Raw genomic sequence first — 14147 nt, forward strand, 5'->3', positions numbered from 1 at the left:
AATCTGTCTTTGGGCATACTTCATACAACACTCATGAAAACGTGGAACTGCTGAGATCAGCGAAATCTGTAAGTTTTTGCGGCCAGGGGACCCGCGCCCCTCCCTGCCAGGCTCAGTCCCTTGGGAGGAGGGGCTGTCAGCTCCAGGAAGGAGAAGGGAGAATTGCAGTGGCTGCTCTTAACGGAAACTCATTCTACTGATTCAAACTCCAACCATAGATAGACTGAGGCCAGACACCAGAGACTCTGAGAGCAGCCAGCCCAGCAGAGAGGAGACAGGCATAGAAAAAAAACAACACGAAAAACTCCAAAATAAAAGCAGAGGATTTTTGGAGTTCTGGTGAACACAGAAAGGGGAAGGGCGGAGATCAGGCCTTGAGGCGCATATGCAAATCCCGAAGCAAGGCTGATCTCTCTGCCCTGGGCACTTTTCCTTAATGGCCCTGGATGCTTTGTCTATTAGCATTTCAATAACCCATTAGATCTCTGAGGAGGGCCGTTTTTTTTTTTTTTTTTTAAATCCTTTTTGCTTTTTCTAAAACAATTACTCTAAGAAGCTCAATACAGAAAGCTTCAAAGAATTGAAATTTGGGCACGTCAAGTCAAGAGCAGAACTGAGAGAGCTCTGAGACAAAAGGCAATAATCCAGTGGCTGAGAAAATTCACTAAACAACACAACTTCCCAAGAAAAGGGGGGTGTCCGCTCACAGCCACCATCCTGGTGGACAGGAAACACTCCTGCCCATCGCCAGCCCCATAGCCCAGAGCTGCCCCAGACAACCCAGTGTGACGGAAGTGCTTCAAATAACAGGCACACACCACAAAACTGGACGTGGACATTAGCCTTCCCTGCAACCTCAGCTGAATGTCCCAGAGCTGGGAAGGGGGAGCAGTGTGAATTAACAGAGCCCCATTCAGCCATCATTTGAGCAGACTGGGAGCCTCCCAACACAGCCCAGCAGCCCAGAACTGCCCTGGGGGGACGGCACTCACCTGCGACATAGCACAGTCATCCCTCAACAGAGGACCCGGGGTGCACAGCCTGGAAGAGGGGCCCACTTGCAAGTCTCAGGAGCCATACGCCAATACCAAAGACTTGTGGGTCAGTGGCAGAGACAAACTGTGGCAGGACTGAACTGAAGGATTAGACTATTGCAGTAGCTTTAAAACTCTAGGATCATCAGGGAGATTTGATTGTTAGGGCCACCCCCCCCTCCCCGACTGCCCAGAAACACGCCCCACATACAGGGCAGGCAACACCAACTACACACGCAAGCTTGGGACACCAATTGGGCCCCACAAGACTCACTCCCCCACTCACCAAAAAGGCTAAGCAGGGGAGATCTGGCTTGTGGAGAACAGGTGGCTCGTGGACACCACCTGCTGGTTACTTAGAGAAAGTGTACTCCACGAAGCTGTAGATCTGATAAATTAGAGATAAGGACTTCAACTGGTCTACAAACGCTAAAAGAACCCTATCAAGGTCAGCAAATGCCACGAGGCCAAAAACAACAGAAAATTATAAAGCATATGAAAAAACCAGACGATATGGATAACCCAAGCCCAAGCACCCAAATCAAAAGACCAGAAGAGACACACCTAGAGCAGCTACTCAAAGAACTAAAGATGAACAATGAGACCCTAGTACGGGATATGAAGGAAATCAAGAAGACCCTAGAAGAGCATAAAGAAGACATTGCAAGACTAAATAAAAAAATGGATGATCTTATGGAAATTAAAGAAACTGTTGACCAAATTAAAAAGATTCTGGACACTCATAGTACAAGACTAGAGGAAGTTGAACAACGAATCAGTGACCTGGAAGATGACAGAATGGAAAATGAAAACATAAAAGAAAGAATGGGGAAAAAAATTGAAAAACTCGAAATGGTCCTCAGGGATATGATAGATAATATGAAACGTCCGAATATAAGACTCATTGGTGTCCCAGAAGGGGAAGAAAAGGGTAAAGGTCTAGGAAGAGTATTCAAAGAAATTGTTGGGGAAAACTTCCCAAATCTTCTAAACAACATAAATACACAAATCATAAATGCTCAGCGAACTCCAAATAGAATAAATCCAAAAAAAACCCACTCCGAGACATATACTGACCACACTGTCAAACATAGAAGAGAAGGAGCAAGTTCTGAAAGCAGCAAGAGAAAAGCAATTCACCACATACAAAGGAAACAGCATAAGACTAAGTAGTGACTACTCAGCAGCCACCATGGAGGCAAGAAGGCAGTGGCACGATATATTTAAAATTCTGAGTGAGAGGAATTTCCAGCCAAGAATACTTTATCCAGCAAAGCTCTCCTTCAAATTTGAGGGAGAGCTTAAATTTTTCACAGACAAAGAAATGCTGAGAGAATTTGCTAACAAGAGACCTGCCCTACTGGAGATACTAAAGGGAGCCCTACAGACAGAGAAACAAAGACAGGACAGAGAGACTTGGAGAAAGGTTCAGTACTAAAGAGATTCGGTATGGGTACAATAAAGGATATTAATAGAGAGAGGGAAAAATATGGCAAACATAATCCAAAGGATAAGATGGCCGATTCAAGAAATGCCTTCACGGTTTTAACGTTGAATGTAAATGGATTAAACTCCCCAATTAAAAGATATAGATTCGCAGAATGGATCAAAAAAAATGAACCATCAATATGTTGCATACAAGAGACTCATCTTAGACACAGGGACACAAAGAAACTGAAAGTGAAAGGATGGAAAAAAATATTTCATGCAAGCTACAGCCAAAAGAAAGCAGGTGTAGCAATATTAATCTCAGATAAAATAGACTTCAAATGCAGGGATGTTTTGAGAGACAAAGAAGGCCACTACATACTAATAAAAGGGGCAATTCAGCAAGAAGAAATAACAATCGTAAATGTCTATGCACCCAATCAAGGTGCCACAAAATACATGAGAGAAACTTTGGCAAAACTAAAGGAAGCAATTGATGTTTCCACAATAATTGTGGGAGACTTCAACACATCACTCTCTCCTATAGATAGATCAACCAGACAGAAGACCAATAAGGAAATTGAAAACCTAAACAATCTGATAAATGAATTAGATTTAACAGACATCTACAGGACATTACATCCCAAATCAACAGGATACACATACTTTTCTAGTGCTCACGGAACTTTCTCCAGAATAGATCATATACTGGGACATAAAACAAGCCTCAATAAATTTAAAAAGATTGAAATTATTCAAAGCACATTCTCTGACCACAATGGAATACAATTAGAAGTCAATAACCATCAGAGACTTAGAAAATTCACAAATACCTGGAGGTTAAACAACACACTCCTAAACAATCAGTGGGTTAAAGAAGAAATAGCAAGAGAAATTGCTAAATATATAGAGACGAATGAAAATGAGAACACAACATACCAAAACCTATGGGATGCAGCAAAAGCAGTGCTAAGGGGGAAATTTATAGCACTAAACGCATATATTAAAAAGGAAGAAAGAGCCAAAATCAAAGAACTAATGGATCAACTGAAGAAGCTAGAAAATGAACAGCAAACCAATCCTAAACCAAGTACAAGAAAAGAAATAACAAGGATTAAAGCAGAAATAAATGACATAGAGAACAAAAAAACAATAGAAAGGATAAATATCACCAAAAGTTGGTTCTTTGAGAAGATCAACAAGATTGACAAGCCCCTAGCTAGACTGACAAAATCAAAAAGAGAGAAGACCCATATAAACAAAATAATGAATGAAAAAGGTGACATAACTGCAGATCCTGAAGAAATTAAAAAAATTATAAGAGGATATTATGAACAACTGTATGGCAACAAACTGGATAATGTAGAAGAAATGGACAATTTCCTGGAAACATATGAACAACCTAGACTGACCAGAGAAGAAATAGAAGACCTCAACCAACCCATCACAAGCAAAGAGATCCAATCAGTCATCAAAAATCTTCCCACAAATAAATGCCCAGGGCCAGATGGCTTCACAGGGGAATTCTACCAAACTTTCCAGAAAGAACTGACACCAATCTTACTCAAACTCTTTCAAAACATTGAAAAAAATGGAACACTACCTAATTCATTTTATGAAGCTAACATCAATCTAATACCAAAACCAGGCAAAGATGCTACAAAAAAGGAAAACTACCGGCCAATCTCCCTAATGAATATAGATGCAAAAATCCTCAACAAAATACTTGCAAATCGAATCCAAAGACACATTAAAAAAATCATACACCATGACCAAGTGGGGTTCATTCCAGGCATGCAAGGATGGTTCAACATAAGAAAAACAATCAATGTATTACAACACATTAAAAACTCGAAAGGGAAAAATCAATTGATCATCTCAATAGATGCTGAAAAAGCATTTGACAAAATCCAACATCCGTTTTTGATAAAAACACTTCAAAAGGTAGGAATTGAAGGAAACTTCCTCAACATGATAAAGAGCATATATGAAAAACCCACAGCCAGCATAGTACTCAATGGTGAGAGACTGAAAGCCTTCCCTCTAAGATCAGGAACAAGACAAGGATGCCCGCTGTCACCACTGTTATTCAACATTGTGCTGGAAGTGCTAGCCAGGGCAATCCGGCAAGACAAAGAAATAAAAGGCATCCAAATTGGAAAAGAAGAAGTAAAACTGTCATTGTTTGCAGATGATATGATCTTATATCTAGAAAACCCTGAGAAATCAACGATACACCTACTAGAGCTAATAAACAAATTTAGCAAAGTAGCGGGATACAAGATTAATGCACATAAGTCAGTAATGTTTCTATATGCTAGAAATGAACAAACTGAAGAGACACTCAAGAAAAAGATACCATTTTCAATAGCAACTAAAAAAATCAAGTACCTAGGAATAAACTTAACCAAAGATGTAAAAGACCTATACAAAGAAAACTACATAACTCTACTAAAAGAAATAGAAGGGGACCTTAAAAGATGGAAAAATATTCCATGTTCATGGATAGGAAGGCTAAATGTCATTAAGATGTCAATTCTACCCAAACTCATCTACAGATTCAATGCAATCCCAATCAAAATTCCAACAACCTACTTTGCAGACTTGGAAAAGCTAGTTATCAAATTTATTTGGAAAGGGAAGATGCCTCGAATTGCTAAAGACACTTTAAAAAAGAAAAACGAAGTGGGAGGACTTGCACTCCCTGACTTTGAAGCTTATTATAAAGCCACAGTTGCCAAAACAGCATGGTACTGGCACAAAGATAGACATATAGATCAATGGAATCGAATTGAGAATCCAGAGATAGACCCTCAGATCTATGGCCGACTGATCTTTGATAAGGCCCCCAAAGTCACCGAACTGAGCCATAATGGTCTTTTCAACAAATGGGGCTGGGAGAGTTGGATATCCATATCCAAAAGAATGAAAGAGGACCCCTACCTCACCCCCTACACAAAAATTAACTCAAAATGGACCAAAGATCTCAATATAAAAGAAAGTACCATTAAACTCCTAGAAGATAATGTAGGAAAACATCTTCAAGACCTTGTATTAGGAGGCCACTTCCTAGACTTTACACCCAAAGCACAAGCAACAAAAGAGAAAATAGATAAATGGGAACTCCTCAAGCTTAGAAGTTTCTGCACCTCAAAGGAATTTCTCAAAAAGGTAAAGAGGCAGCCAACTCAATGGGAAAAAATTTTTGGAAACCATGTATCTGACAAAAGACTGATATCTTGCATATACAAAGAAATCCTACAACTCAATGACAATAGTACAGACAGCCCAATTATAAAATGGGCAAAAGATATGAAAAGACAGTTCTCTGAAGAGGAAATACAAATGGCCAAGAAACACATGAAAAAATGTTCAGCTTCACTAGCTATTAGAGAGATGCAAATTAAGACCACAATGAGATACCATCTAACACCGGTTAGAATGGCTGCCATTAAACAAACAGGAAACTACAAATGCTGGAGGGGATGTGGAGAAATTGGGACTCTTATTCACTGTTGGTGGGACTGTATAATGGTTCAGCCACTCTGGAAGTCAGTCTGGCAGTTCCTTAGAAAACTAGAGATAGAGCTACCATTCGATCCAGCGATTGCACTTCTCGGGATATACCCGGAAGATCGGAAAGCAGTGACACGAACAGATATCTGCACGCCAATGTTCATAGCAGCATTATTCACAATTGCCAAGAGATGGAAACAACCCAAATGTCCATCAACAGATGAGTGGATAAATAAAATGTGGTATATACACACGATGGAATACTACGCGGCAGTAAGAAGGAACGATCTGGTGAAACATATGACAACATGGATGAACCTTGAAGACATAATGCTGAGCGAAATAAGCCAGGCACAAAAAGAGAAATATTATATGCTACCACTAATGTGAACTTTGAAAAATGTAAAACAAATGGTTTATAATGTAGAATGTAGGGGATCTAGCAGTAGAGAGCAATTAAGGAAGGGGGAACAATAATCCAAGAAGAACAGATAAGCTATTTAACGTTCTGGGGATGCCCAGAAATGACTATGGTCTGTTAATTTCTGATGGATGTAGTAGGAACAAGTTCACTGAAATGTTGCTATAGTATGTAACTTTCTTGGGGTAAAGTAGGAACATGTTGGAAGTTAAGCAGTTATCTTAGGTTAGTTGTCTTTTTCTTACTCCCTTGCTATGGTCTCTTTGAAATGTTCTTTTATTGTATGTTTGTTTTCTTTTTAACTTTTTTTTTCATACAGTTGATTTGAAAAAAGAAGGGAAAGTTAAAAAAAAAAAAAGAAAAAAGACAAACAAGGAAAAAAAAAAAAAAAAAAAAAAAAACGATGTAGTGCCCCCTTGAGGAGCCTGTGGAGAATGCAGGGGTATTCGCCTATCCCACCTCCATGGTTGCTAACATGACCACAGACATAGGGGACTGGTGGTTTGATGGGTTGAGCCCTCTACCATAAGTTTCACCCTTGGGAAGACGGTTGCTGCAAAGGAGAGGCTAGGCCTCCCTGTATTTGTGCCTAAGAGTCTCCTCCTGAATGCCTCTTTGTTGCTCAGATGTGGCCCTCTCTCTCTGGCTAAGCCAACTTGAAAGGTGAAATCACTGCCCTCCCCCCTACGTGGGATCAGACACCCAGGGAAGTGAATCTCCCTGGCAACGTGGAATATGACTCCCGGGGAGGAATGTAGACCCGGCATCGTGGGATGGAGAACATCTTCTTGACCAAAAGGGGGATGTGAAAGGAAATGAAATAAGCTTCAGTGGCAGAGAGATTCCAAAACGAGCCGAGAGATCACTCTGGTGGGCACTCTTACGCACACTTTAGACAACCTTTTTTAGGTTCTAAAGAATTGGGGTAGCTGGTGGTGGATACCTGAAACTATTAAACTACAACCCAGAACCCATGAATCTCGAAGACAGTTGTATAAAAATGTAGCTTATGAGGGGTGACAGTGGGATTGGGAATGCCATAAGGACCAAACTCCACTTTGTCTAGTTTATGGATCGATGTGTAGAAAAGTAGGGGAAGCAAACAAACAGACAAAGGTACCTAGTGTTCTTTTTACTTCAATTGCTCTTTTTCACTCTAATTATTATTCTTGTTATTTTTGTGTGTGTGCTAATGAAGGTATCAGGGATTGATTTAGGTGATGAATGTACAACTATGTAATGGTACTGTAAACAATCGAAAGTACAATTTGTTTTGTATGACTGCGTGGTATGTGAATATATCTCAATAAAATGATGATTAAAAAAAAAAAAAAAAAAAAAATAGTGATTGGAAAGTAAAATTAAAGTAGTCTACATTGGAAAAGCATCTGATGTGCCCCCTAAATCATTATTAAATAGTGAAAAAGGCACTGAAGTTACAACTACAAAATATTTGATACACACACACACAAAAATCACTGGATTAAAAGTTTATGAAATTATGGAAACTTTCCCCAAATGAGTACAGGAATTAATACAAATATAAGCACTCTGGTTTTGCATGAAAACTCTATTTTTGTCATACCACTAACATAGTTTAACTAGGCTGTTTTTCTTTGCTTAATCGTGGGTAATAAAATCAAATAATGTAAATGATGTTACTATAATTTACAGGCCAGTGCCACAATTTTGAAAACAAGTTATTAATTTTAACATTGGCAGAAGCATCATATCCTACATAAATATAGCATGGTGCCACAAAGGGTGAAATTATTTATTAAACGTATCTTTATAATAAAAGCAAAAATGAAAATTGGCTCTACCCTTGTGATGTGCCACAGACTTTCTTAAATATGCATATGAAAGAAAAAATTGGAATTTTATGCATGACTGTTAAAAGCTATCCATGTTTTCATTTTCATTTTAATAAAACTAAGCCTTTCAATATGACTAAGCCTTTCTAAAATGGCAGAGTTTATCCCATCATCACGTTAATTATAGATAATGCAGAGTAAGTTATAAAAAAATACATGGCTTTAATATATAATGTGTAGATGTAGGCATAGTATGCATAGAAGTTTAGTTTGTGTATTATATAGAGTACATATAGAAAATGCCAAGTAAGATAAAAATAATATGTATGTATACATTTGGAAATTAATCTTACTGTCAGTATCAAGATTTCAAGACTATTGAGTTTCATAGAAGTTAAAACATCCTGAAAATATCTTTATCTTTCAGTTTTAACAGATAGACCTCCACCCATAATTCTACAAGGCCCAGCCAACCAAACGCTAGCAGTAGATGGTACAGCATTGCTGAAATGTAAAGCTACTGGTGATCCTCTTCCTGTAATTAGCTGGTTAAAGGAGGGGTTTACTTTTCTGGGTAGAGATCCAAGAGTTTCTATACAAGAGCAAGGAACACTGCAGATTAAGAATTTACGGGTAAGTAATGTTCCAATTGTATTTGGGTCTTCATTTCAACATTAGGTACTACTCTAGGGGAAAACTGTGTGGTAAACTTAAAATATTATAGTTATGTCCCAGTACAATGCCTTACATTTTATCATATGCCAGGCTATTTCTTATTTTACAAATGATGAGCTTAAATCAGAGGGAAGATGATTGTCCTTATCTTACTTGTGAATTCATAAGAGACTTAGAAATGTTTTACTCTCTCCTACAAACCATGTGTATGCAATCAGTGAAACTAGAAATCTTAAACATATAAAGTTAATAATAGTAGTAGAATATTTAAAATAATCTGAAAGTGCCAAATGTTAATGATTTACTCTCATGAACAAAGAAAGCTTGAAAAAATAAAAATTTTGGGTAGGGAAATCTTCATAAATTTCCTTGGACAAACAGTTATGAAAAATAAAGAGATGGGAATTAATACATAAGAACGAGGATTGGATAGCTGATGGAAAACTGTACATTTTAGATTAAATTGCTGTAAGGTTTAGGTTTAAACTCATGAATAAAAGCAAGCTATTTTTGGTTCTGCATTAGAGAACAACAATTCCTGGAAACTTAAACAAGTTGAACATGCTTCAGAAGCAACTCAAAATAAAATGTCTACTTTTGAGTATTGTATTAGTTATCTATTACTGCATAACAATATTAGCAAAAATTTAAAGGCTAATTCAATACATAGTTCTTATCTCACAGTTTCTATGGGTGAGTAGTCTGGGCAAGAATTAGCTCGCTCCTCTGCTTCAGGGTCTCACAAGGCTACAATTAGGAGTGGGCCAGGGCCATGGTCTCTTCTGAGGATTGAAAAGCAATATGATTGTTGAAAGCACACAGTTCCCTGTGGCTTTTGGACTGATGGCCTCAGTTTCTGTCTGGCTATTGACCAGAAGGCACCTTTGGTTTCTTGTCATGAAGGTCTTCCCAACGTGAACATGTACTTCTTCAACCTCAGCAAGAGAGTCTCCCAGCAAGATGTGCATTCCAACACTATTCCATTAGCCAGAACCAAATCACAGGTCTCCCACAGTCAAGGTGAGGGATTATACAAGGTGTGAATACCGGGAAGACATTCTTTTGGGGGCACCTGTCCATAGCAAGTTTATTCAAACAATTCAACCAAATATGGTGAGCCCACTCTTCCCCATATACCACGCACTTTGCTAAAACTGCTTGGTGTGTTATACTAACAACAAGATTGGGGAAGAGAGCCAGAACTAGGGTTGTTGAGATGATAGTGGATGTAGAGAAATTGATTGAAAATCATTGGTGAGAGAACAATTAGTATAATGTGGTGTCTGGGTAGAAATTGATAACAAAGATGAAGGGAAAAAAAAACGCATCATAGTCCAATTTTTCCATTCAGAAGCCTGGGAAAGATGATGAAATTGTTGAGAGTAATGAGTAAAGAGCTCAGTGAAGAAAAAAGTTTAACTTGAGTTGGAAAGCAGTTACATACAAGAGGCACATTGACATTAAAGACTGGAGAGGCAGAGCAAAGACAGAATTGCTATATAAATTTTACAGATTTTTAAAAAGTTTACACATAATTTTGAATGATCACTGTTGCTGACAGGGCAGCACAGGAATGAAACACGGACACAAAGATAAGTTTTTATGGGAGCAGGGGACTCAGTGCCCAGTTGACAAAGAGTGCTTCTGCTTGCTCCACACCATATTTATTAGCTTTATTTTATCACAAGAATTAGGGGAGTTACTAACAGGCCGGAGAAGGCAGGATAAAGAAGTTAGTAAGATAGGGAAGTCAAGGACAGGCTACACTTCTTGTATCAACAATGCGGGTGCTGCCCTGGACAGTGTTCCATCTGGGCAGGATTTGGTGTTGCGATATCTGTATCGTTGAATATGTCAAGGATGCATTCAAAGCTCAGGCTATTTTCCCACAGATCACATGTTGGAGTAGTTTTCTCTTGGGATACAAATATATTTACAATTACACTTACATGGTTGTTTTATCAGAGTATCACACAAATACATGTAACAAAAGGAAGAATGACTGTTTTATTGCTGATATAGATGCATGTGTTTGTGTGTGTGTGTATGTGTGTGTAATTTAATTTGAGACACACATTAATTGTTGCTGTAAGTAGGAAAAATGCTGTCAAGTTCAGTTAAAAGGAAAATAAATTAATATAGAAATTGTCTTCCACTTCCTTATCACTGATCATGAATTTTTAACCTTCTTTGAGCAAAATGGAAGTTATTAAAAAATTAATGCCAACTCTCCTTGCGTAAACACTTTAACCTCTCTTTCTGGGCAAGAGGCAGACTTGGGGCATGGAGGTTAATGCATTTTCACTGTCCTGCTGAATTAAAGGGTGTGTTTGAATAGTCAGGATCTCTAGTAGTGTTTGAAAGAAGCAATTAAAGGTGGGTGCTTGATGCTCTCAAACAAACTTTGAGTCCACTGACAGGCTTCTAACTCTCTTTGAGATACAAGCTCCTGGGAGCTTATATGCAGCCAGCTACCCAAGGAGAAAAGAAGGTGATTGAGTTTGCCAGCACATTAATCTCTTTTTAAGTACTTGGTTAAAGGAGAGGATGGAAAAGATGTGAAGCACTCATGACCAGAAAAGACATTACTTAAAGTTTAAGTTAAAAGAATAAAAATCAATGTAGTAACTACGATGATGATACAACAGTGAGTTTTAGCAATGATATTCAGGCTTTTGATATCACTTTTGATAAACTCCAAAATGGGAACCTTGTTCTTTTTCTATACAATGACTGTCTCTAAAGGGAGATAAAAATGTGCTTTACAGTATCTCACTCATTCAGTCATGAGGGTTTCTGTAGGTCATATTCCATTGTGCCTCACTATTTCTTTTTTTGTACTTAAAACAAGAAAAAAAAATAGAATGATGAACACTGTGTCCTCATGGTCCAGCTAATTGGTAACTGTATCTGTATCTTTTGAGAAGTAGAATATTCCGATACTCATTAAAACATACCTACCACAGCTAATGTCAAACTTATATCTCCACACAATTACAAGGAAATGCAGTTAAGAAACATTACCTACATACTCTTCTTTTAACATTTGCACATAATAACAAGTCCTACATTTTTGTTCAGGAGCTATAATAATATGCAAATTCTTTTCCTCTTTCACAGACCATATTCAAATGAATATCACATTAAAATCCAACCATGGCTCATTATATTTAGTTTGTGAGTGATGCTTCTTAAATACAAAACTTCTAATGACTATAATGTGTGCATAGCCACATTTGAAGTAATGGTTCTTTCTATCTACAATGGCTATACCCATCAACCTTCTATATAATAGAAGACAATTGTACAGAGAAGATATGGCAAAGAATGACATGCCAGAGCAATTTGAAATTTAAGTTAAAATACATAATGATATTTAAAATAAATTAAAATGGCACAGCAGCAGTAACATCCAAGTACTAGTGATTTACTTGAGAATCAGTTGTTGAGGCTTAAACTTACAGTTTAAACTCAGCACATAAAATGAGCCATGAACTCCATATTTCATCAAGAATTAGACTCATGTTCATGACAATTTTAATTCTACATCTTTTGACTGGCCTTATTCTGTTTGGTAATCAGCGTCTCTTCTTGGTTTTTCCTTCACCCCTAAACTAATGTAAAGGTAAGTTGTTTGCAGTCTAAGCCCACAGGGTTCAACCACAATGTGGACTTTTGAGTTACATCTTTCATTGTTCTTGGGGCTTTTGTCAAGATATATGAACTGAAAATTCTGTCTTTCCCATTTGTAAGAGAGAACTCTTGATTACAGTACCAACTATTTCTTTGTAAAAAGCTTTTGCCACTCTTCAATGATTAACAAATACTTTTAAGTAATAATAGATACTACAATTTTTAGTATGTGTAATAAAAGAGTCATATATTAGTTTGTCTCTGTGGTCCCTTTGAGCTCTAAATTTCAATGATTCCAAGGACATGGTTTGTTTTATTTTTTAATATTTTAATAATTTTTTTATTAGAGAAATTGTAGGTTTAAAGAAAAATTATACAGAAAATACAGAGTTACCACATATCCCCTGTTATTAACACTGTGTATTAGTGTGGTACATCTGTTACAACTCATGAGAGAATATTATTATAATTGTACTATTAACTATAGTCTATAGTTTACATTATAGTTAACTGTGTTGTATATTCCTATGTTTTTTGTTTTGTTAAAAATTTTTTATTCTAGTAACATATATACAACCTAAAATTTCCCCTTTTAACCATAGTCAAATATATAATTCAGTGGTGTTAAGCAGAGTCACAATGTTCTACTACCATCACCACCATTCATTATCAAAACTTTTCATCACCTCAAAGAGAAATTCTGTCCCAATTAAGATTAACTCCTGATTCCCTATCCCCACCCCAGCCCTGGTAAACATGAATTCTATTTGTGATTCTGTGAATTTGCTTATTCTAATTATTTCATAACAGTGAGATCATACAGTATGTGTCCTTTTGTGTCTTGTTTATTTCACTCAACATGATGTCTTCTAGGTTCATCCAAGTTATTGAGAGTATCGAAACTTCATTTCTTTGCATGGCAGAATAATATTCCATTCTATGTACATAACACATTTTGTTTTGTCTATTCACCTATTTTGGACATGTGGGTTGCTTCCATCTTTTTGCTATTGTGAATAATGCCACTATGAATATCGATGTGCAAATATTCACTCAAGTTTGTGCCGTCAGTTCTTTGGGCTATATCCCTAGGAGTGGGATTGCCAGGTTATGTGGTAATTCCATACTTAACGTCTGAGGAAAACTGCTGGATTGTTTTCCACAGTGACTGTGCCACTTAGCATTCTCAGCAACAATGAACAAGTGTTCCTGTTTCTCCATATCCTTCCATATCCTTTCCAATACAATTATTTTCTGTTTTCATTTTTATACTGTCGCTCCTGGTGTGCATGAAATGATAGCTCATTGTGGTTATGGTTAGCATTTCCCTTATGGCTAATGATGTTGAGCATCTTCTTACATGTTTTTTTTTTTTTTTGCCTTTTGTATAACTTCTTTGGAGAAATATCTGTTCAAGTCTTTTGCCCACTGTTAATTGGGTTGTTTGTCTTTTTGTTGTTACATTGTAGGATTTCTTTACATATTTTGCATATTAAACCCTTATCACATTTGTGGATTCCAAATATTCTCTCCTATTGTTTAGTTTGTCATTCTCCTTTCATCGTGAACTCCTATGATGCACAGAAGTTTTTAATTTGGATGAAGTCCCATTTAACCATGCCTTCT

The 14147-nt window shown here is 37.3% G+C and overlaps 1 protein-coding gene across 15 annotated transcripts in view; it reads left to right on the forward strand.

Annotated features, from left to right (window-relative positions):
* ROBO2 (roundabout guidance receptor 2) overlaps nt 1–14147 on the forward strand; it is a 1484543-nt gene that overhangs the window by 1371423 nt on the left and 98973 nt on the right. For all 15 annotated transcript variants that reach the window (XM_037833592.1, XM_037833556.1, XM_037833566.1 and 12 more), the window contains one exon: nt 8641–8846. In XM_037833592.1, coding sequence (XP_037689520.1) covers nt 8641–8846 — 206 coding nt within the window. The remainder of the gene's footprint in view (nt 1–8640; nt 8847–14147) is intronic.

The sequence above is a fragment of the Choloepus didactylus genome, chromosome 1 (assembly GCF_015220235.1).
Source record: "Choloepus didactylus isolate mChoDid1 chromosome 1, mChoDid1.pri, whole genome shotgun sequence".
Lineage (NCBI taxonomy): Eukaryota > Metazoa > Chordata > Mammalia > Pilosa > Megalonychidae > Choloepus > Choloepus didactylus.